This window comes from Bos javanicus, chromosome 19 (genome assembly GCF_032452875.1).
Source record: "Bos javanicus breed banteng chromosome 19, ARS-OSU_banteng_1.0, whole genome shotgun sequence".
Classification (NCBI taxonomy): Eukaryota; Metazoa; Chordata; class Mammalia; order Artiodactyla; family Bovidae; genus Bos; species Bos javanicus.
Genome location: NC_083886.1, coordinates 43,301,851 through 43,326,698, shown reverse-complemented (window position 1 = coordinate 43,326,698; position 24,848 = coordinate 43,301,851). Strand labels below are relative to the sequence as shown.

At 47.9% G+C, this 24,848-nt stretch overlaps 1 protein-coding gene across 1 annotated transcript; it reads right to left on the bottom strand.

Moving 5' to 3' along the window:
- Positions 1–13,814: 13,814 nt before the first annotated feature.
- On the bottom strand, positions 13,815–16,422 carry EIF1 (eukaryotic translation initiation factor 1). Its single transcript, XM_061391789.1, has 4 exons — positions 16,210–16,422; positions 15,342–15,505; positions 15,096–15,197; positions 13,815–14,664 (listed from the first exon to the last, which is right to left on the bottom strand). The coding sequence occupies exons 1-4, from the start codon at positions 16,238–16,240 to the stop codon at positions 14,620–14,622; spliced, it is 342 nt and encodes a 113-aa protein (XP_061247773.1). The 5' UTR covers positions 16,241–16,422; the 3' UTR covers positions 13,815–14,619.
- Positions 16,423–24,848: the final 8,426 nt, after the last annotated feature.

Genomic DNA, 24,848 nt, shown 5'->3' with positions numbered 1-24,848 from the left:
TCTGAGTTGTTTCATGGCAACACTAGACAGTGAGTCCGAGGGGTTCCAGCCTTTTGAAGGTTTCTGTCAGTGAGAACAGGCTCTGCGTGAGTTCGTGGGTGATTTTCCCAACACAATTAAGAGAGAGATATTCCTCAAAGCTTTTGGCTGTTCTAGTCCATTTTCCTTTCAGTTACTGAGTGTGTGCTGAAAACCAGGGTCTGGATGAGGCCCGGGGAATAAGAGGTGAGTATCACTGACCTTCTCACGACTTTGGTGGAGTTTAGATTCTTGGGGAGGGGGACACACAAAGCAGACCGTAACGATGGTTCCCCATCAAGGGGAGAAGCCTCCCTGGTGGGGGAGACTCTCCAGGGCAACATCCCCCCAACCTCTCTCCAGCGCCCCCAACTACACTTCCGCCTGCCAGGACCGGCCTTGGGGAATCTCTGATGAGCTGCTGTCTGGGAGGCCATGTTTGTCTTCCTAATCGGTTATTGATATGAAAAAAAAGGAGAGATTGATGATGACTCAGTCACCCGCCTCAGGTGACGGGGCCTTGGAGGGTGTGAAGGTGCTGGGACAGTGACACCTGGGTGCCACTCGTGTCCACTGGGCCATCCCCTGTCCCTCCCAGGGCAGGGGCTGGGGAGGGGGACGTGGGTTCACCACTTCTGGCCTCACTTGCTGTCTGAGGGTCATGAGGTAGCAGGACCAAGAGAAGACAGCCCACATGATGCTCGGGCCGAGCTGTAGCCTCTGCCTTCGCTCCCTGAGCCTGCCTCTCACCTTCAGAAAGGCTGGGCAGGAGGAAGGAATTTGACACTCACGAAGGGGAAGAGGAGAGCAGGGCTAGGCTTTTTAAAAAAATACTTTAATTATTTTTATAGCTGCGCTGGGTCTTGGTTGCTGTGCGGTCTCTTCTCTAGCTATGGTGCGCTTCTCACTGCGGTGGCCTCTTTAGTTGCAGAGCGCCGGCTCTAGGGCGCCTGGGCTTCAGTAGTTGTGGGCCCCGGGCTCTAGAGCACAGGCTCACTGGTTGTGGCACAGGGTCTCAGTTTCTCCGAGGCACGTGGGATCCTTCTGGATCAGGGGTTGAACCTGTGTCATCTGCATTGGCAGGCGGATTCCTTACTGCTGAGCCACAAGGGAAGCCCATGAACTAGTCTTAAGGATATGGCAAGGAGCCTATTTTTTTTGGCCGGACCATGCGGCATGCAGGATCGTATAGTTCCCCAACCACGGATTGAACCCAAGCCACTAGAAGTCCTAACCTAGTCATCGGAGTCCTAACCACTGGACACTAGGGCAGTCCCTTGCCTTCTCACCTGATGCCCACCTGGGCCTGTACTGTGCTCAGTCCACACTTCACCTTAGGATCACCTGGGGAGCTCTAAACCCATCTCCCACACTAGGCTGCAGCCGGGTCCTCTGACATCAGAAGCTGGGGTGAGGCCCAGGCGGGAGCCTGTGTGGAGGACTGGCATTTGTTGAAAGAAAGGATGGGGTAAGGCGGCTCTGACCCTGAGCTCGAGTCCCAACTGTGGCCCTTCCTGGATGCCATCTAAGGCGAGACACAGACTTGAGGGGACGCTAGCGGGGGGCGGGGGGCTTACTTACATGGAGGGTAGTGGTGAGGGTTACAGGAGATGCCCGTAGCCTTCACTTGGTCTCTGACCCATGGCAAATTCTAAGCTGTCGTTCGGTCGCTAAGTCCTGTCTGACTCTTTACGACCCCCGTGGACTGTAGCCCATCAGGCTCCTCTGTTCGTGAGATTTCCCAGGCAAGAATACTGGAGTGGGTTGCCATTTCCTCCTCCAGGAGATCTTCCCAACCCAGGGATCCAACCCGTGTTTCTGCGTATCCTGCACTGTAGACGGATTCCTTATTGCTGAGGCACTGGGGAAGCCCCTAGTTCTAAGTAAGAGCTGCTATTTTTATCATTGGTGCTTTCATTTCCACAGACTTATCCTCAGCGCGGGGGCATCTGGCTGACTCCCAGAATATCCATTCCCGCCTTGTCCTTGGTGAGTTTCCTCCCCTGCGGGTGTGTGCCTCCTTCTGCAGGCAGGCCTCACGCCCGCTCCTCAGTTCTACCCACCCTTTCTGCTTCCCACAGCCCTGGTCACATCCTGGCCTCCACCCTGGGGCCTTTTTTGTCTCCCATATCTTAACATGAATGCCTCCCCCTGCTGAATAAGAGCATATTACCTCACTTAATACTCAAAATCAAGCCTGGAACCCTGTTTACAGACTGTCAAAACCCACTGAACTCACATTTTGGTCAAAATCCACTGAGTGCACACTTACGATTTGTGCATTTCATGATGTGCCAATTTTATTTTAAAAAACTATTGCAAATGCTGAACTCTAGTTAATGAAGTGCTTAGAGCAAAATGTACTGTGCATTTATTTTGAAATGCATGAAAAAACAAGATAGACAGCTGGATAGATATGAGATCAAGAACAGCAAAATATAAATTATAGAATCTAGGCGATGGGTGTATGAATGTTCACATTAAAATCCAACTTTTTGTGTGTTTGAATTTTTTAATAATAAAGTATTAGCAAGTGTTTCGGAGAAGGCAATGGCACCCCACTCCAGTACTCTTGCCTGGAGAATCCCATGGACGGAGGAGCCTGGTGGGCTGCAGTCCATGGGGTCGCTGAGGGTCGGACACGACTGAGCGACTTCACTTTCACTTTTATGCACTGGAGAAGGAAATGGCAACCCACCTCCAGTGTTCTTGCCTGGAGAATCCCAGGGACGTGGGGAGCCTAGTGGCTGCCGTCTCTGGGGTCGCACAGAGTCAGACACGACTGAAGTGACGCAGCAGCACAGCAGCAGCAAGTGTTTTGTTTAGCAATGTCAAGTGGTGGTTTTATTTATTTGGCCATGCCTCGCAGCTTGCAGGATCTTAGTTCCCCAACCAGGGATTGAACCAGGGCCCCAGTAGTGAAAGCTCTGAGTCCTAACCACTGGACCGCCAGAGAATTCCCGAGAGTGGTTTTAAGTGGGAAAATAATTCTGAAAGTACCCGTGAGAGGACTCTGTACACAGCTGCATTTTAGAGGTGGTCAGCCAGGTGGACTTTTTGCCCCTGGTCCCACATGAAGGAGGTGAGGAGGCCGAGCTGTGAACCTAATCTCTCTTTTTGGTCTCTGGGTACCACTGCCTCTGCTTGCTCACAACCTCTGTTCCACCCTCTCTCCTTAAGCCTCCTGCTGAATCTACCATTGCTGGGCCCCCAGTTCCTCTCCCGTTTGAGTCCTCGCAAACCACCTACCCTTCCTGGCCTCACTTTCCTCCCCAGTCCGGGCCACATGGTTGGTCACTTCAGTTGTGTGATGCTCCAGATTGCTGCCCTGGTCCTGCTTCAGAGCTCACCAGGCTGGTCCCCAGTTCCTGGCAGAGGATGCCATCACCCCTTCCTCAGTTCCTATCTCTTTCACATTGTCAACAGGAAAGTTCCTGAAACTGGCCAGTTGATTCGATTTCAGGTTAATATGCTGCAGCTGCACTGTTGCCTGGCAACCTTGTGACTCATCTCTTTCCCTTCACTCTCAGGGTCATCTGATGTCAGCCCCCTTCTCTCTACCGTGACCGAGGTTGTTCAAGTCTGCCTTCCATCCTTTTCTCCTCTCCATACTGGGGGGTGCATAGTCCTGTTCAAGGTCAACCGCCACCAGGGTCCTTCATCCCAGGCCCTCCTGTCTGCTTAGAGTCTTTATGCCTTCACTTTTCCATTCATTCATTCATCTATTTATTCAACAACATTTTTCTAAGTTCTCCCTTCATGCCAGGCACTGTACTGACCCCGAGGACACAATGTTGATTGAGAGGGCCTTCTTGCCTTTTCTCTTGAAGGGGAAACAGTAAGATGCTCTGGCTGAAGGTTCCACAGGCAGCTGGCAGTGGGGAGGGAAGTAAGCAGGGAAACCTTGTCTATCCCCCTGGAGCTTGACGTTCTCCTCCATGGAAAGCCTTCTGACATCTACAACACATTTTCCCCTCTTCCTTCCCAAAACGATGGGATTAAAATTTAGGGAGCACTTCTATGGTCAGGCCTGCAGGGTAGGCACTTTGTGTGCTTTATGTCTTCTAATCCTCACCACCACCCTATGAGGAGGGTGACTGTCTTGCCCCTAGTTTATAGCCGAGAAAACGAAGGAACGGAGAGGCTGGTGATTCTTACGAGAAGTGATGAAGCAGTCCATGTGGATTTTGAGCATCTCTGAATGTTCTTGCTGAGGATGCCAAGCATGCAAGCTCAGGACCACTTCTTTACCTGGGCCATGTCTCAGGGTTGTGTTTGGAGTGAATAGCCTTGAAGGACATAGCTCTTTATCTCCCAATGGGAAAGGAGATTCCCCAAGCTCAGTGTTCCTCAGCGGCAACTACTGCCCACAAATCATCCACCTGGGTCCCTGCTGTGTCACCAACTGAGGAACTCAAGGCGCGAGGGAATGGATGCAAATGGTGCTGCTCGCTGGGTTATAAGTAATAAGGTTATTCATCTCTGACCCAGGAGTCTCGTGTCATCTGCCAGCATTGGTGAAAGGATAACAACTTGTGTGTGTGTGTGTGTTAGTCATTCAGTGGTGTCCGACTCTTTGTAACCCCATGGACTGTAGCCTGCCAGGCTCCTCTGTCCATTAAATTCTCCAGGCAAGAATACTGGAATGGGTTACCATTTCCTCCTCCAGGGGCTGACCCAGGGATCAAACCCTAGTCTCCTGCATTGTGGGCAGATTCTTTACCATCCAAACCACTAACAGCTTGGTAAGTAGGGTAAAGTCAAATCAAGTCCATCCCAAACCCAACACAGTGATTTACGCAGGACACGGGGCTCATCACTGAGACGTGAACTTAGCAGTTTGATTTCCTAAGCCTGAAATAGAATCTTTCCTTGCTGCTTTCCTGCTGCCTGTATGGCAGTGTCTCTTCCCTTCACTCTACTATTTATTGAGCCAGTGTGAGGTTGGTTAGACAGACAGACAGCACAGCTAAGGAGAAATGGGAGGTTTTGATGGTGGTTTCACCTGTGACCTCACTTGACTTCTGTGAAAAGCTATTTCAGGGAAGGGCGAGGGGGCAGTGCGTTTCTTCAGGCTGTACTGAAGTTCTTCTGCTTTTATAAACACCTCATTCTATTATTATCCCTGGCAGAAGGCAGAGGATATTTTCATTCACCAGCCAAAGTGGTGTGCCATGTGGCAAGGGCAAAATTCCTGTTCATAATCTGCCCACCGAACTTTGAAAGGATGTAGTTTAAAAAGTACAGGGGACCTCCCTGGCAGTGCAGTGGTTCAGACTGCTCACTCCCACCTCAGGGCACACGGGTTTGATCCCTGGACAGGAAACTAGATCCCACATTCCTCGAGGTGTGGCCAAACAAAACAAAACAAATCCCAACAACCATATAACCTGTTTTCTGAGAGATAGTTCACACATCACACCATTCAGTATTAAAGTATACAATCCAGGGGCTTTCATGACATTCACAAAGTTGCCCAAATGTTACCATTATTTAAACCATTTTCATCACCCCAAGCGGAAAGCCCTTACCCCCTTTGCAGTCCCTTCTCATTCCTCCTCTCTCCTGGCAACTACTCATTGACTTTCTGTCTCGAGATATGACTGGGCATTTCATATAAATGGGATCATACAAAATATGGCCTCTTGTGTCTGGCTTATTTCATTTAGCATTAGGTTTTCAAGATTTACTCATGTTACGGCATGCATTGGTACTTCGTTTTTTTTTTTTTTTCCCCAAATTATATTCCTTTGTATGGATCTACTACATTTTATTTATTCATTCATCAGTTCATGATCAAATGGCCAGTTGGGTTGTTTCCACTTTTTGTCTGTTGTGAACAATGCTGTTAGGAATATTTATATATGAGGTATTAGGTGACTATATGTCTTCAGTTCTCTTGGGTATATGTCTAGGAGTGGAATGGCTGGATCACTGGGTAAATCTGTTTAATTTTTTTAGGCAGTGATAGACTATTACTTTCAGAGGCCATACCATTTTACATTCCCACCAGCAATGTATGAGGGTTCTCGTTTTCCCCCATTCTCCACCAAACATGGTTATTTGTCCTTTTGGCAGTAGCCATTCTACAGAGTGTGAGTGGAATCTCAAATCGTGTTTTTAAATTTTTATTGGAGTATAGTTGCTTTACAATGTTGTGTTAGCTTCTGCAGCACAGCAAACTGAATCAGTTACATATTTACACGTGTCCTCTCTTTTTTTGGATTTCCTTCCCATTTAGGTCACGGTGGAGCACTGAGTCCCGTGTGCTATACAGTAGGTTCTTGTTAGTTATCTGTTCACATCAGTGGTTTTGATTTGCGTTTCCCTGATGGCTCATGACACTGAACTTCTTTCACGAGTGTACTGGTCATTTGTGTATCTTCTTTGGAGGAATGTCTATTCAGATCCTCTACCCATTTTTCAGTGTTCTGTCTTTTTAAAAAAACTGCTTTCTAAGAGTTCTTATATATTCTAAATCCAAGTCCTTTATCAGATATATGATTTGTAAATATTTCCTCCCATTTGGTGGGTTGTCTTTTCACTGCCTTGACAGTATCCTTGGAAGCACAAAAGGTTGAAAATTTGATGAAGTCCAATTAATCTACTTTTTTCTTTTGTCACTTGCTGTTTTGCTATCATATCTAAGAAAGTTTTGCCTAATTTAAGGTCATGAAGGTCTTCTATTTACTCTGAAAAGTTCTATCTTTTTGGCTCTTATATTTAGGTCTGTGATGCACTTTGAGTTAATTTTTGCATATGGTGAAAAGTAGGGGTCCAGCTTCATTTTCTGCCTGTGGAGATACAATGGTCCTGGCACATTTATCGAAAAGACTACATTCTTCCTTCTTGAATTGTCTTGGCCCCTTTGTCAAAAGTCTTGTGGAAACTTTGACTGAAATGCAATGATTCTTGATAATTAAAAAAAAACCAATGCCCTTTAATTGAAAACAAGGTATCTTTGGCTGCGTGGAGTCTTTGTTACTGCGAAAGGACTTTCTTGGACTTCCCTGGTGGCTCAGATGGTAAAGTGCCTGCAATACGGGAGACCCAGGTTCGATCCCTGGGTTGGGAGGATCTCCTGGAGAAGGAAATGGCAACCCACTCCAGTATTTCTGCCTAGAGAATCCCAGGGACGGAGGAGCCTGGTAGGCTACAGTCCATGGGATCGCAAAGAGTTGGACACGACTGAGCGACTTCACTGCACTTCACTTCAAGGACTTTCTTTAATTGCAGAAAGTGGGGGCTGCTCTCTGTTGCGGTGCATGGGCTTCTCATTGTGATGGTTTGTCCTGTTTGGAGCACAGACTCTAGGTGCCTGGGCTTCAGTAGTTTAGGCACTTAGTAGTCTCTGCCCTGGGGCTCTAGAGCCGGGGTTCAGTAGAGGAGTTGTGGTGCACGGGCTTAGCTGTCCCACAGCATGTGGAATCTTCCCAGACCAGGGATTGAACCCGTGTCCCCTGTATTGGCAGGAGGATTCCTATTCACTGCGCCACCAGAAGTTCAGCAATTCTTAATTTGGGGGGTGGGGGGATTTGTGTTATTTCAAAAGCAGTGTGTAGAGGCTTCATTAATGGGTTTCCTAATAGTGCTTCTCAACTTTTAATGCGTATGAGGCCCCCTGGGGGTCTTGTTAGGATGTAGATTCCAATTCAGTTGGTCTCATAGGGGGCCTCCGATTCTGCATTTCTGAAAAGCTCCCATGTCAGTCTGATATGTTGATTTGCAAATCACAGGGCTTTATCAAATGCAATTTCAAATGTCTACAATTGAAATCCGCAAGAAGAAAGTCCCAGTGTAGGGCTTCCCTGCTGGTTCAGTGGTTTAGAGTTCACCTGCCAGTGCAGGGGACACCGGTTCCATCCCCGGTTGGGAAGGTCCCACATGCTGTGTGGCCAAAAAACAACAAACAAACAAACAGCACCTGAGATGGGGGCTGTCTTTGGTCCTAATAAGTGAAAAGCCAAATTTGATAGAGTCATTACTTTATTTTCCGCTGCAACATTGTTTTTACATCCTTAATCAGATGAGTGGGAGCTGCAGGCTTGGTAGGGTTCAGTGGTGGTGAATGGGGAGCTCATCACCACTCATGGGCCATCCCAGGGATTCTGGCGTGAGGCTGAGGGCTGAGCTCAGGCTTGATACCACTGGAGAGTCCCCAGTTGACTGCTGTGACAGCCAGGTTCCTGCACCTCTCAGCTAGTGCCAAGATACTAATTAATCCGTATTCAGCTCAAAACTGTTGCTTTCCATTCTTCCACTGTTTGTTTTTGTGCATTTCAATGCAGATCTAAAACTGCAATGGAAAATGCACTTATAAAAATATTTAAATTCATATGTTACTGTCTTTGCTTAACTAGCTTGCAGATCAATCTATGAAGTCTGCTAATTTTAATTGGGGAAATCTTTTTTGTTTTTTTTTTGGCATGCAACTCACAGGATCTTCATTCCCAGACCAAGGATCAAACCCATATCTCCATCAGTGAAAGTGTGGAGTCCTAACCACAGGACCACCAGGGAAATCCCTGAAGGCTGCTACTTTTATGGTCCAAACCGGTGCTTCTTAAACTCTGTTAATGAAGACTGTAAAACTGAAGATGGACTTAATTTTAAGTCTGAAAGTCGCTCAGTCATGTCCAGCTCTTTGTGACCCCATGCACTATACACAATCCATGGAATTCTCCAGGCCAGGATACTGGAGTGGGTAGCCTTTCTCTTCTCCAGGGGATCTTCCCAACCCAGGGATCAAACCCAGGTCTCCCACATTGCAGGCAAATTCTTTACTATCTGAGCCACAAGGGAAGCCAAGAATACTGGAGTGGGTAGCCTATCCCTTCTCCAGGGGATCTTCCTGACCCTGGAATCAAACCGGGGTTCCCTGCATACAGGCAGATTCTTTAACTTTAGTAAGTCTGAAGTGGGCTTGAAATTCTGCATGTCTAACAAGCTCCCAGATGATGCTGAGCACTGGGGCTTTAGTTCTGTTTCCACAGTGGACCACGGAACTAAGGAAGTTGCAATCTCCCGGCCCCTGATTTGCTCTTGTGTTTGTTTTCTACTCTGTCACAGAAATGGAGTGAGAATCAATGACTTGACACCGGAACAGAATGACTATCGCATCCACGTTCCCACATTAGCATTTTTCAACCTCTGTGCTCCCTATGCTTCCTGTTTTCAACCAGTTGTCCATTCTGGGTATAAATTAAGCATAAAGGTCTAAAAGATTAATGGCAATTTGAACCTCGCAACCAACCAGATGACTACGGCTGGAGGATGGCTGGTGATAGTGACTGTGGAGTGAGTGAGTCACACGAGCTTCCGAGCGCCGTGCAGTCTGGCCGCTGTGCACGCCTTCTGCTCAAACTATACTCAGTTTTAGAGTTATTTTAAAATATTTATAATAGTCATTAATTTAAAAATCGATATTGAAATAGGCACTGTTACTGCTTTTAGGGATGTGCCTGGAAAACCTTTGATAATCCCTGGGGCTTTGCAAGCCTTAGAAAGAAATCATGGGCCAGTGATTCTTAACCATTTTGGGTAATGGCTTCCTTTAAAAGAATCTGATCAAAGCTATGAAGAAAATGCACTCATGTACATCATACACAAACTCTCAGGGTTTGGTTTCTCAGCTGCTGGTAATCCTTGGTCACCCCCTTTTCAACCATCTTAAGTAAAATATTCTTGATTTGCCCTCAAGTTTAGCTCTGATGTCTCTCTTCTGCTCAAAGTTCCTCAATTGTTGTTCAGTCGCTCAGTCATACCCAACTCTTTGTGACCCCATTTTCATCATGCCAGACTTCTCTGTCCTTCACCATCTCCTGGAGTTTGCTCAAATTCATGTCCATTGAGTCGGTGATGCCATCCAACCATCTCATCCTCTGTTGCCCTCTTCTCTTCCTGCCTTCAATCTTTCCTAGCATCAGGGTCTTTTCCAATGAGTTGGCTCTTAGCATCAGGTGATCAAAGTACTGGAGCTTCAGCTTCAGCATCAGTCCTTCCAATGAATATTCAGGGTTGATTTCTTTTAGGATTGACTGGTAAGATCTCCTTGCTGTCCAAGGGACTCTCAAGAGTCTTCTCCAGCATCGCAGTTCGAAAGCATCTATTCGTTGGCACTCAGCCTTCTTTATGGTCCAACTCTCACATCCGTACATGACTACTGGAAAAACCATAGCTTTGACTATATGGACCTCTGTCAGCAAAGTGATGTTTCTGCTTTTTAATATGTTGCTTAGGTTTGTCATAGCTTTTCTTCCAAGGGCAAGCATCTTTTAATTTCATGGCTGCAGTCACCATCTGCATTTTGGAGCCCAAGAAAATAAAGTCTGTCGCTGTCTCCACTTCTTTCCTCATCTGTTTGCCATGAAGTGATGGGACCAGATGCCATCATCTTAGTTTTTTGAATGTTGAGTTTTAAACCAGCTTTTTCACTCTCCTCTTTCACCTTCATCAAGAGACTCTTTAGTTCTTCTTTGCTTTCTGCCATTAGGGTGGTGTTATCTGCATATCTGAGGTTATTGATATTTCTCTTGGCAATCTTGATTCTAGCTTGTGCTTCATCCAGCCTGGCATTTCGCATGATGTACTCTGCATATAAGTTAAATAAGCAGAGTGACAATATACAGCCTTGACGCACTCCTTTCCCAATCTGAACCAGTCCATTGTGCCATTTGTGGTTCTAGCTGTGCTTCTTCTAACCTGCATACATGTTTCTCAGGTTCCTCAATAGCTTCCCATTAGCCACAGCAGTGCTTCCTCAAGTGGAGTTTGTGGCTCTCCCAATAGGAATTGGCTGATGCTGGTTAACAGGCCAGTCCTTGGGCCCCCTATCAGAGCTTCTGGATCAGAATCTCTGGACCTAAAGGCAGGGCCATTTCCTGGAGTTTGTAGGCTTCTGTAACATCCTCAGAGGCTCCATCACACCTCATACCAAATGAATAAAAAGGTACCCATAGGCCAAAGAGACATACATTTTCTGTAACTTTTTTTTGTTGTTGATATTAAAATAGTATTTTTCTAACTTTTGAGGTGGAGGTATTTCTGTAACATTTAAAAAAAGATGTTTATAAATTTTACAATCTGCCTGGTGCCTACCTGCCCAATCTGTTCAACTCTTTGCAATCCCATGGACCATAGCCTGCCAGGCTCCTCTGTCCCCGGAATTTTTCAGGCAAGAACACTGAAGTGGGTTGCCATTTCCTTCTCCAGGGGATCTTCCTAATTCAGGGATCGAACCCATGTCTCCTGCAGATCCTACCCGCAAAGCGAGTTCTTTACCACTGGTGCCACGTGGACTCCTTTAAAAATCATTCTTTCATGAGAACCTTTATTATGCTTCCATGCATGCATGCTAAATCATTTCAGTCATGTCCTACTCTGTGACCCTATGGACTGTAGCGTGCCAGTCTCCTCTGCCCATGGGGTTCTGCAGGCAAAGATCCTGGAGTGGGTTGCTGTGCCCTCCTCCAGGGAGATCTTCCTGACCCAGGGATTGAGCCCTGATCTCTTAAATCTACGTGCACTGACAGGCAGATTCTTTACCACTAGCGCCACCTGGGAAGCCACAGAGGAATTACACTGTAGGTACCGACGACGTTACCTTTTAGTGTTAAACAGTTAATCATTACGATTTTGCAGTTTTGGAGTCAAGTTTAGGAGATAATACATTTTCCCTTCAGTTCTTAGACCTTTTTTTAGGCCCTTGAAAAGTAGCTGGGACCTGGGCAATGTTTAGCTAATACCCAATACAGCCAAACTATCCTGGGAGAGGCTTAGAATCTGAATTTTCAATAGGTTCTCCCAAGAACAACGCATTTTATCAATCTAAATTGGAGATAAGAGAAGAAACTGCCGAAGTCTCAGTTTATGAGCTAATTTTGAAATAATGTCTTATCTCCTTAAAAGCTAAAATTAGTCAGGGAGCTCTTAATTTCAAAGTAATGGTGAACAGTCAATAGTAAAGTGTTGTTTCTGTTTTCTTTTTAAAAAAACCTTATTGAAAAAAAATAAAAAATAAAAAAACCTTATTGGAATATAGTTGATTGACAATGTGCTCGTTCCAGGTATAGACACAGTGATTCAGTTACACATATACATATATTCAACCTTTTTCAGATTCTTTTCCTATATAGATTTAAAACTTTAATTCCTTTAAAAAAACTTTTATTGTAGTTGATTTACAATGTGTAAGTTTCAGGTGTACAGTATAGTGGTTCGGTTATACATACACTCTTTTTCAGATTAATAGTAAAGTTTTTGACCCTGATGCCACCACAAGGAGGAACTACCCAGGTTAGTAAACAAGGAAGGGCAATTCGAGAACCTTCTGGTACAATGTTTGTTCTGGAATATACTGGGTTTCTTTGACCTATTTATAGATTAAAAATACAACAGGCTTTCATTTTAGCTGACCAGTCTGTAGTCTTTGTCCCTGTTTCAGAGGGTTGGCACTGGGGGCTGATGCCTGGGACTGGGCAGGAGACGGGAGAGGGGAAAGAGGAGGCAGAGAAGTAACTGGGGGTGGGAGAGAGGAACCAAGGAGCAGAGCTGGGATACTTTTTGGCCATAAATTTCATTAACCATCTTGTTAATCACTCACTTTTGGGGCTGGGCCACACAGCATGCAGGACCTCAGTTCCCTGAAAGGGGATCAACTTGTGCTCCCTACAGTGGGAGGGACTATTTACTACTGGAACATCAGCAAGATCCCTGGGAGACATTCTTTACTCTTGATTCTTTTGCATATTAGTATCAAAAAGCCTTGGCTTGTGGCTCAGGCCACGCAGCCCTTCCACCCAGCCCTCTTCTCCAATTCCCTCTTTCCCACCATGGGACTGAGTCCCCACTGTTAAAAGAGTCACTTAGCACCAGCCTGACACATAGTAAGAAGTACTGCGTCAGGGTCTATGCACGGGCTTTGTTCCAGTTAAATGGTCCTACTGTGGCTTCCTCACACACTTTGGGTCGTCACATCTGGGTCTTGACTCCTCCTTGCCTGGAATGCCCTGCTTCAGATGACACCTTTATGGAGCCTTCCCTAGCTTTATAGGGTCTGGATGGGGGTGGTGGGAAAGATTTCCAAATCCTGAGAGGCTACAGCTCTTCAGCCAAGCCACTGGTGGCCTGGACCTGTGCCGAGTGTCACAAGCTGTGTGGCTGTATGCCAGTCTCACACTCCTATCTGGGGTCAGCATTCGAGCACAGGTTGTCTGCCCGACTAGCCTGAATCTTGAGTCCCATGATTCTTTGCATATACTGAATAGGCAACCTCTGTAAAACATTTAGGTCATCTGGTGGGAAGAGCAGTGGAGCCCTGGGTCCTAGAAAACATGTTAGCACCTACTAGCCTTGCAAATTTCCACATCTGATTTCTCTTAAGCATCAAATAGATGCAATTATGCTGTTATCTCCTGAGATCTACCCAAGTCGCGTTGGTTCCACAGACACATTCACTGTCATGGTTCCAAGGTGGCCTCTACACCAACTCATCATACATCCAGGAGGCTAACAAGATGGTCTGGTAGACTAAGTAGACAAGAGTTGACTTTTCACGACCATTCTCAGCAGGTCTTTCCAGGACGCTGACTGAGACAACAGACCGAATGTTTACACAACGGCTAACAAGGCGGGGTGGGGAGTGTGCTTGGAGGGACAAGCTCACTACTTTTTCTTGGCTAAGAGGGTCAGGCCCCAGTTAAGGAGCTGTGGGTCCAGATGTACCCTCTCTTGCCATTTCTATGGTTCCTCCACATGCATAAGATTGATTATATATTAAACAGAATCTACAAATCAAATGTTTCTGAAAACAAGTTTTATTTAAATAAGGGTTTAAATACATTACATAACATTAAAACTGAAGAGGGGAAAAAACCAAAAAACCAGTTTACTTCACACGGCGTTGGGCAGCTGTTGCCAGTAAGCTGCAAGCTCTACAGCTACGTGACTGGTAACATTGGTTTGAAATTTGTTCCCTTGTCAAAAGTTTAACTGATAGAAGGTTGGCCTCACATTCTAGTTTGGACATCAATTAGCTAGGACATGTCTGGTCATGAAGACCTTGGTGGCAAGCCAGATGTCCTATCACCTTCCTGGAGGGTGGCTGCTCTAAGTTCTGCCCACCCAGTCACATTGGAGACGTCACGGGATCCTTCCCTGACCACCGAAGGCACCCTCTAGCAGCACAGCCGCCACACCCATCCTCCGCTCTCCGCTTCATCGGGGACTGTTCAGGTGGTGACACTTTCTCAGGGCAGGGAACTTTGCAGAGGGACTGCCGAGGAGCTTCTGGCCAGACATAGCCATCTGTGATCTTGGGGCTCTGGACTTGGCTGAAACATCACTGTTATTGCTTTGTTTCAGGCTGGACACTGCCAGGCGCCTACTGCTTGACCTCTGTTTAAATGAGGGACTTCAAGACTAGACAGCATGGCTCTTTTCAGTTTATTGCATGAAGGAGTTACACTAGTCCAAGTTAAAAGCAGACCCCAAATGGTTACATTATACAAGCTGTGAGGTTTTTAAACTTGTGACAAGGGACAGAAGGGAAATTCTACTCATTGCAAGGAAATCCTCACTTAAGCTTCAGTGAGCCAAAAGCACTTAAAACCCATGAACCTTCAGCTGGTCGTCCTTAGCCAGTCCAATCTGCAAAGGAAAAAAGGGCAGTTTTAAGAGGGAGCACAGTAAAAGCCTCCATTTCTGATGACAACAATCCTCTCTCCCTACTTCTACACTTGGCCAAGCAAAGTCCCAGAGCCAAGGTGCACTGAACTCAGGGTACACTCAGTTTACCATCAGTGGTGTAATAAGATTTTGCCACTTAAGAATAGCCAACCAGACATCCTGTTTTAGTGTCTATGTGCACAACGTCCTTAAACTAGATCCAAGCTAGTAAACTTTAAGGTGGACAAATCCCTCCTTTCCAGAAATACACTATGAACTTCAAAAACTGTTTGGCTTAGCCTTATAAAACAAACTTCTATGTCCCTAGAAAAAACTGAATAGACCAGGCAGATCTGAGATTAGTTAACCAGGGAAGAGGCACAAATGTACCAACAAAAAGCAACAGAACTCACCTCTACCAGGAACTGGCATATGTTCTTGCGCTGGTCACCCTGTAGCTGAATTACTTCTCCATATTCTGGATGCTCAATTACAGTACCATTGCAGGCAAATTTCTGCAAGAACAATACAAGTAAAACAAGTCAGGCCAAGCAACAGTTTGAATGCCGTTAATACCCCTTTTCAGTAAGTAATACAACTCAGCAGCTCCATGGAGGCAGGGTAAATACGACTTTCCTAAAATCTCATTAAAAACCTACCTTCTTAAACGCCTTCACTAGTTTCTTTTTATCGTAATCATCAGCGATCCCTTGGACAGTAGTAAGGGTCTTCCTGCCGTTTCTCTGTTGAATTCTTATATGGATATAATCCTCAGTGCCAGCAGGAAGCAGATCATCACCCTTACTTGCATCAGCAAAGGGGTCTGGGAAGAAAGGTCAAGCTTGTTTAGTGATGTTGAGCTCAGATGCCACTGCCACCCTTCCACTTGATCTCTTCTGCGTGCAGAAACTGATACTGAAATCGTCAAGGCTTGGTCGGATCAGACATGTTCTTTGTTGGCTCTCCTCGAACAGGTCAGTCCGGGACGGCCAGCTTTCCCAGCCTGGGAGAAAGCCTGGGCTTCCTGCCCCAGGCCCGCCCTGGGAAGCCGATCACGTGTCGGGGGAGCCAGGGCCGGCCGGCGGCGCCCCACCCAGCTGATGCAACCGGCCGGAACCCGAGCTCTAAGGCGGGGCCACACTTCCCGCCCCATTGGCGCGCGCGGGTGTCACTTAGGCTGGCGCCGCCTCTCCCTCCCGACACCGTGACAACGGCGGTGACGTACCGGACATGACGCAGGGGTGGCGGGAGGGGCGGGTGTGGCCCGAAGAGGCCCGGGAGCCATTAGTAAATGCGCCACCCGAGACGCGAAGCCCGCCCAAGGGCTGACCTCCCGCCCGCTCCTTCCGGTCGCGCTCAGGGGCCAACTCTAAGGCCCAGGCAGTGGCCCTACAGCCCGCAGGCCAAGACAGTTCCCCTCCGCCCAAGTTTACGAAGACCTACAACGTTTAGCAGCTTTCTTGGCCCTGTTTGAGACCGGAGCGCCCCACCGGGGCCTTCCTCCCCTCGGGACTTTCTGGGACTTACCGAAAGAGTGGAGGTTCTGGATAGCGGACATACGATACGATTCCTTTTCCTCGGTGGAAACGGCCTGCGGAAGGCGGCGGCGGGAGAAGGCGGGCAGGGGGGACGGAGCGTCGGGAAGCGAGGGGGCTCAAGGGGGAGGCTGCTGAGTCCTCGGCGGCGGCTCAGTGACTGGGGCGGAGGGGCGGCGCCTGTATTCACTTATATAGCCGCCCCTGTGACGCCAGCGCGCTGCCCTCACGTCCACGCCCCACCCACGGCGTTGTGCCCCTTGCGCCCAGCCGCCGCCGCTTCCAATTGGCCTTCGGGCAGGGACGCGAGACGGCGCTTGCGCAGGGACTGTGTTCTGCGGGAGGGCGTCCTCTCGACTAGGGGAGAGATGGAAGGGGGAGGGAAAGGTTGGTCTGTCTAAGCGCCTGCGCAGTGCTGGAGGAGGGTGACAGCGGCGCAGACAACTGGCGGAGGTTTTGGTCACGCCTCCGTACTATGATCTGGAGGGTTCTGTCTTCTTGACCCTGTTGCCGGGCGGTCTTTTCGTGGGGGTAGATTTGGCACTCCTTAGAGAGGATTTAGATACTGACCGTCCCAAACACGACAAATTCCCACTATGTATGAACCCACCCAATTCCCTACTTTACAGATTTACTCTTTGACGGATTTAGGGCGGCATGTTAATGTACAGTAGTGTAACCAAAACCTTATTACTTAGATTAATGTATCATTTAGATGAATCTAATCTAAAAATGGATTAATCTACTTTAAGCTTATCATTTAGATCGTCCAAGGAAAGAATGTCCAGATCATCAGCAGGAGTTCAAGGGAGAGTAACGTTGGTTCTGGGGGCCAAGAAGAATTCACGCACTTAGAAGGGGGTCCTTGGTGTCATACAAATTGTGTGGGGTTGACCTTTCCCAGAGCTTAGTTGAATTATTGCCTTCAAAACAGTCAACCTGGGACTTCCCTTGAGGTCTAGTGGTTAAGACTTCACTGTTCTCAACGCAGGGGCCCAGGTTGGATCCTGTCAGAGATATAAGAGCCTGCATCCCACTGTCTCCAACTCCCCACCCCCCGGGGACCAAAAAAGAAAAAAAGGTCAACCTTTCTTGCACTTTTAGCTTATTAATTGAAATGTTCATAATTGCAGGGGGACATAGCGAGGTTTTAGACTCTAAAGGCGGCCAGAGGTCAGACAGGTAAGATAAAGGAGTGCAGACAGCCAAGTGTGATGTAATGGGGTGTGGTAGGGGCCAGGAGGTGAAAACCAGAGGCTGCACCGCCAGACACCTCTACCCTGTTGTGCTAGATCTTCTTCATGACAACTTGGAAATTCAGATGTTTATATAAAATCTCTTGATTTCTAAAGATTGCCAATAAATTTAATTTTGGGGAAAACTGCAAGCCAAATAAAATGTGTGCTAGTCCCAAGGGCTGCTGGTTTATGTCTCTTGATGCTCAGCTCCGTGGAGTCTAGTAGGGGGGAGAGAGACAATAAACAAATAAGATGACAGATTGTGACAGGTGCCAAGAAAGAATTAGGTGACATGAGAGAGTGACAAGGGCTTCAGAAGGCCTCTGAGGAGGTGACATCCCAGTTTATGTTTCAGTTCAGTTCAGATCAGTCGCTCAGTCGTGTCTGACTCTTTGTGACCCCGTGAATCACAGCACGCCAGGCCTCCCTGTCCATCACCACCTCCCGGAGTTCACTCAGACTCATGTCCGTCGAGTCAGTGATGCCATCAGCCATCTCATCCTCTGTTGTCCCCTTCTCCTCCTGCCCCCAATCCCTCTCAGCATCAGAGTCTTTTCTAATGAGTCAACTCTTCGCATGAGGTGGCCAAAGTACTAGAGTTTCAGCTTTAGCATCATTCCTTCCAAAGAAATCCCAGGGCTGATCTCCTTTAGAGTGGACTGTTTGGATCTCCTTGAAGCTTAGAGGGTGGGAAAGAGTCCACTGTGGGGCAAGATGAAAGTCCAGAACATGGAAAGCCCTTGGGGAGGAAAAGCTGGGTGTACTTGATAGGTTTTTGATTCCGTATTTACTAAGTAATCTTTTAAATAATAATTTGGCTTTCTTGAAGTCAGGAGTTGGGTTACCATGGCAAGAAGTCAAGGGTGTCGCAGTCTCACACCCATCCCAGTCTGAGAAGCTAAGAGCACAACCTTCCTCCACGTGGGAACCTGTACTCAGAGACATGGCTCTGCTTGAAAGGGGTTTCGGGAGAGAAAGTGAAAGAGTCAGAACTGGCCTTCTCAGTGAGCATGTATATTTTGTAATATGAAATTTTAAAGTAGCAATGTGGTCCAGCTGATCTTTTCTGTCCTTTTTATGTTATAAAGAAGAAATTGTTTCTCTGCCTCCAGTTTATAAAGATAGATTCTGTTTCTTTTTTCCCCAAAAGTTTTAAAGCTTTGCCTTTTCACATTTAGGTCTTTAAACCACTTGGAATTTTGTGTGTGTGTGGTGTGAGACAGGGCTCTAGTATTTTTCCCTTTGTGGATAGCCAATTGTCCCAGCAACGTTCGTTGACTAATACCTGATTTGTCCTGCCTTCTCTATCATCATCGTATTTCCATTTATGCGTGGATTCATTTTTGGACTCTCGTCTGTTTCACTGGTCTATTTATCCCCAAGCCACAATCTCTCAATTATTGGAGTTTTACAAAAAGTCTTCGTGTCCAATAGCACGCACCCCTGTTTTGTTTTTCATCAAGATTATCTTGACTTTTGTTGGTCTTAGTTCCCCTTTCGCCTCATGGTGTATCATCACGCCCCACATTCTACAGTGTTCTATGAGGCACCTGAACTTTCTTATCTCAGGGTCTGTACATGTGGTCCCTTCCCTTTTCTTCCCTCTACTTCTCTGTTTGGTGTCTCCCACTCATTCTCTAGGACTCAGCAGGGAGTTTACTCTGTGCCCCCACTTCCTCTATCTGGCATTAGCTAGTGCATTTTGCTTGCCTCTTCCTTGAACTGGCTACATAAATTGCTGAGCCCGGTGCAAAATGACAGCGTGAGGCTTTTTGTTCCAAAACGGTTCAGAATTTCAAGACAGTGACAGCAAAGCCAAGCACAGGGCTCTCCTGAGTACGGGGCTCTGTGTGATGGCACCGGTGGCATGCCCATGATCCGACTCTTCCTGTTCCCTTATTTATGTCCCTGCTAGACTGTGAGTTCAAAGGAGCAGGGTACATGCCTGTCTCCTTTTCTGTGTATGCACAGTAGGTGCCTTCACACAGTGGGTGCTCAGTGATTGTCGAACAAACAGGCATTGTAGGTGTCACTGATCACGGTTCTTGGCCCTCAGTAGAAACTGATAAGAGGCCAGATGAAAAATCTAGGCAAGGCTTTATTGGGGCCCCTGCTGCAGCATGGGAGAGCAAAAACAAGCAACAAGTTCTCTTCTTTGCTCCCCGAGGAGGGGTGAGTTGGTTCTTTGTGTGGACAGAGGGTAGCGGCATATCCATGGGTTGGGCCAGATGGGAGGCTTAGGTGGTTTGCCCACTTCATTGGTGGTGATGTGTGCCGGGCCTTGAGCACTACCCTGCTTTTGCTCCCAGCTCTTCAGAAGTGGCAGTTAGGTTTTTGGTCTTTTTGTATCTTGTTGTCCATAATTTGCCCCAGTTGTACTTGCATTCAGTTATTTTATTATTTTTTTACACAGTTATTTTTAGTTCCTTAAAGTTTCTTTGTGTTTTGTTGCTTGATACATTTGTCCAGGAGCAAGCACTTCAGCAAAGGGTCCCAGGTCCTGGCCTGTCTCACAGGTACTCAGTGGTAGGGATGACCGACCCCTGGCTCCAGGCTGTAGCCTCTGCTGCCCTTTTAGAGAGTCCTGGGGTGAAGCATTGGGAAAAGTTCTCCTCAGAGGCTGGGCTCCATGGGGAGCTGCTGGATCTGGCCTCCTGGTGCAGGGCAGGGAGGGTGGCCCTAGATAAGCACATTCCCCAGCTCTTGTTGCAGGGACCTGATGTCCAGTTGACTGTAAATAGTTATTGCCACAAACACACACAGGCTTCACTCTGGGCAGGCTGCAGTTCAGAGGCCAAGCCTGGAGCAGGTAGGACACCAAGTTCTTGGTTACTACCGACTTTCTAGGCCCTGCTCGCCTCGCTGGGACTCCATTGTATCCCCCCGAAGGAGGACTCAGGAATTTCTAAGACCTTTGCCAGGTCTACAGTCCATAGCTCTGTGCTCCCTGCTGGGAACATTTCCAAGGAGAGGTCTATAAGAATCCACTGTCCAGTGTGGAGATTGCTTCCAGCCCGGAGAGCTTATGGAGTACTGATGGAGCCAGGATGAATTTGTCTGAAAGTGACATCTGTGCCTGCTGACAATACTGGCTGATTTATTACCGTGCTCGTAGTTTTGAGTCCTGGCAGGACATGGAGCATGGGCTACCTGAATCTGAGTATCACCTCTACCTCTTCCTGCCTGCGTGACTCAGTCTCCCAGCCTCCATTTTTTTCCATCTGTATAGAGGGATACTCATACGTTTTCTCTTAAGTTTTTGAGGGGATTAATGGCACCCCACTCCAGTACTCTTGCCTGGAAAATCCCATGGATGGAGGAGCCTGGTAGGCTGCAGTCCATGGGGTCGCTAAGAGTCGGACACGACTGAGTGACTTCACTTTTACTTTTCACTTTTCATGCATTGGAGAAGGAAATGGCAACCCACTCCAGTGTTCTTGCCTGGAGAATCCCAGGGACGGGGGAGCCTGATGGGCTGCCGTCTATGGGGTCACACAGAGTCGGACACGACTGAAGTGACTTAGCAGCAGCAGCAGCAAAGAGAATATATATGATAGGGTAAAAATGTTACATTATTAAATCACTAAGTAGATTATGCCAGATTCTCGCCAAAGAAGGGAGAAAGAGCGAGCGAGCTCCTCAGAATGAGGGAAACATGGGCATCTCTCTGGGGTGAGCTCGGAATGTGGCAAGGGCATGGCTGTGTGGGACACCTGGGGACTCTCAGCCTCGATTAAAGTTCCCCAGGGCTCTGAACTTGGCATGCAAGCAGCAGACTCTCCCACCAGGAAAGGATCACATCTTCTGGGGAAATAGGTGTCTCCATGGTAACCAGGGTAGATGGTTGATCTGGTCCAATGGACTTCCCCGTAGCTCTGGTGCTAAAGAAAACTCTGACCTAGAGGGAACCCCAGGGATCACTGGAGGCCCTGTCACACCCCAGGTCGGATTTCTGAGCAGCTGGTGGGATAACTGGCACAGGATTTAACTTGCTTGAAAGTCAAATAAATGCTCTCTTTCTTGCTTTCCTTATTTGGGAGCTACCGGTTATGTATGTACATGTTGGGAATCATGCCCCCTCACCCCTCCTCAGTGAATGAAGTCTGCTGTTCTTGTCACTTGGAAAAGGAGGCAGACCTGGGCTTGCTGTGGCTCTGACCACCTAGATTACACGGGATTGTTGTGAGATGTGCGTTTCCTCGATCATCTCTTCAGCCTCCCTGCACCCAGGGTTGGGTACTGGGAAGTGACACAAGGGACCCTTTATGGGGTATTGGAAACGATCTCGATCTTGAGACTGGTGGTAAAAATTCCTGGAGCCTAGTATGCTTTACTACCCTCCAACCAACCCGCCCACGCTGCCCCGCCCTGCCCCCGGCCCTCGCTGCCTCCCCCCGCCCCCCGCCCCACTGCCAGGCTGTTTTCTTCTTCTTTTTGGCTGCGCTGGATCTTTTTTTAAAATTTATTTTTAAAAAGTGTTTTATTTGTTTATTATTTTTGGCTGCGCGGGGTCTTCATTGCTTTTTGCTTGCAGGCTTTCTCTAGTCGCGGTGAGTGGGGGCTGCTGTTCGTTGCGGCACGGGGACTTCTCACTGTAGTGGCTTCTCTTGTTGCTGGAGCACGGGCTCTAGGCACACGGGTCAGTAGTTGTGGTGTATGGGCTTAGTTGCCACTAGGCATGTGGGGTCTCAGTTTCCCGACCAGCGATTGAACCCATGTCCCCTACACTGGAAGGCGGGTTCTTAACCACTGGACCACCAGGGAAGTCCCACCAGGCTTTCTTCTTGTCACGTTTCCTCTCATAGTCCCCCGAACTACGTCCCTTGCCAGGGACTCCTGCTCAGTTCTTCTTTGCTGGCAGAGCATCTGCCTTCCCCATCCTGCCTTCTGCTCCTTCCCCCTCCCCTGGGATCCTGCAGAGGATGGGATGGGATGAGGGGAGGCAGCTTTGCTTAGGGAGGGAGTTACAGGCCAGAGTCCCTGGCTCCCCTTCCCTGGGCAGGCCAACTGCAGACTTGCTTGTGGGGAGGATTAAGTGTAGCCTGGTCTCATGGAGGAAGCCAAGAAGGGCCAGGCCTGGTGCCCATTGTCAGAGAGTTCACAGCCTGCCAGGGTTCGGAAGATGCCCCCAAAGAGCCAGGGACCCAGGCAGAAGGGAGGAAGTGCCAGGCACAGGTGCACACAAGGTGGTGTGTCCTGAGTGTGGCAGTAGGAGTCCCCTGGCATGGGCGGGGCAGTGTGTATGTGGACATTTCAGATGGAGTAAAGACCATCAGATGTGTGGTGTGGAAATCAGTTCAGACCTGGCCTCTCTCTGGGAGAACTGCATGGGTGTGTCTGGCAGTCTGCCCTTTTATTTTTTAAAAAGCTAATGTAGGGATTTCCCTGCCAGTTCAGTGGTTAAGACTCTGCACTTCCAATGCACCAATGCAGGGGGCGTGTGTTTGATCCCTGGTTGGAGAACTAAGATCCCATGGGACCACATGTATACAAAAAAAATTAATGTAATTCACATAAGGGCCATCTTCAGGAAAACCTCTGTGTTCACCCAGCAGCAAGTCTTCCTTGGACTTCAAGTCCTTCCTATGGATGTGAGAAGATCTCTCCTACCAACTGGGAGAGAGTGGGTGGCTTGTACTTAAGATCCTGGGGAAGAAACACAGAGAGAGTTGACAGGGCACAGCTGGGTGTCCCCTGAACTAAGTCACATGACTCCACACCTCCGTACCCTACCCCAGGCACTCAGCTCCTGTGCAGCTCTGCCTTGAGGCCGGGTCATCTGGAGGAACCAGGCCTCTCTGGGTGGCCTTTGTTCTCCTCTGCACCCACTCACCTTCCCACAGTAAATCCAACTCTTGAAGGGCCATGTGGGGCCCACTTGTGGCTCGTGAACCCTGGAAACAGGACCAGTCTGAATGCAGCTCCATTTTATACTTAATGTGCTATTAAATGTAAAACATGCATGGAGTTTTTAAAACTTAGCTGAAAAAAAAAGTAAAATATCTCAGTAACTTTTATATAAGTACTTATTGAAATAATAATATTTTGGATATATTGTGTTAAATAGATCATTAATTTCACCTGTTTCTAAAATGTGGCTATTAGGAAATTTAAAGTTACATGGGTGGCATGCATTATATTGCTCCTGGAAAGTACTGCTCTAGGTGATTCCAGACTGAAGAGAGGGTTCCTTGGCCCAGCAAGTGGCAAATCCATACTCATACAGTTGGCTGTTCCCCCCAGCTTTCTCCTTACCAACATTAGACTTCTCTCCTGGTCTTCTAGTCCCTCCTCAGTCTTCTCTGATGAGCTGACCAATTGCTTCCTGCTCCCAGTTTAGAAAACAGCTCAGGGACGGTCATGTGAAAAGTCAGTCACGGATCTTTTCCTTCCCCAAGTCCAAACTGGGTCTCCTCCTGGGCAGGGCTGAGGGTTCTATCACCCGGAAGGTGAAGGTCTCTCCTTTTGTCTCACACCCAAGCTCAGCCCAAGCTGACACTCCCACCAGTTAGTGACCAAGTATGGCCACCTGAGGGCTTCCCTGGAGGTTCAGACAGCAAGGAATCTGCCCGCAGTGTGGGAGACCCAGGTTCAGTCCCTGGGTTGGGAAGATTCTCCTGGAGAAGGGAATGGCAACCCACTCCAGTATTCTTGCTGGGAGAATTCCAGGGACAGAGGAGCCTGGCGGGCTACAGTCCATGGGGTCATAAAGAGTCAGACACTGAGTGACTAACACTTTCACTGTTTTCATGGCCACCTGACCATGCCCCAGGGGACTGGGGGCATTGGCCTTGTCTTTTGTCCCAAATAGCTTAGATGCTGTCCTCTTAACCCCTAATAACACTCTTCCTGAGAGGAATTCTAGGAAATAAGTAGAAAAAAAAACACTTTATTCTTTATCACAGTTTCAGGTTTATAGCAAAACTGAGAGGAAGGTGCAGAGAATTCCCTCCTGCCCCCAGGCAGGCATGGCTGTCTTCTCCGCTATGGATATTCCCACTAGAGGGGTACATCTGTCATAATCAGTGAAGCTACACAGCACAATCACCCGGAATCCATGGTTTACGTTAGTGTTCATTCCTGGGCAATACATTTTTAATTTTGTGAAACTAACAATTACTGAGCACTCACGACCCACTAGGTGCTGTCCTGAGAGTTTCCCACTCCTGTCTCACAGGATTAAAGCAGGTGGTATTAGCTCTTTCGTAGGTAAGGCACCTGGGTTTGGACAAGATCGCTGGCCTGGGTGGCGGTGACCCTCTTCTTGTTGGGCAGCACGGCCATCAGAGGGGCCAGGTTTCCAGGCGAAGTCTTGGATGATTCTGCCCTTGTTAAGGGGGTTAGTTACTTCCTTGATGGGGCTAGTGCCTGGGAGTGCAACCCCAGGTCTTGG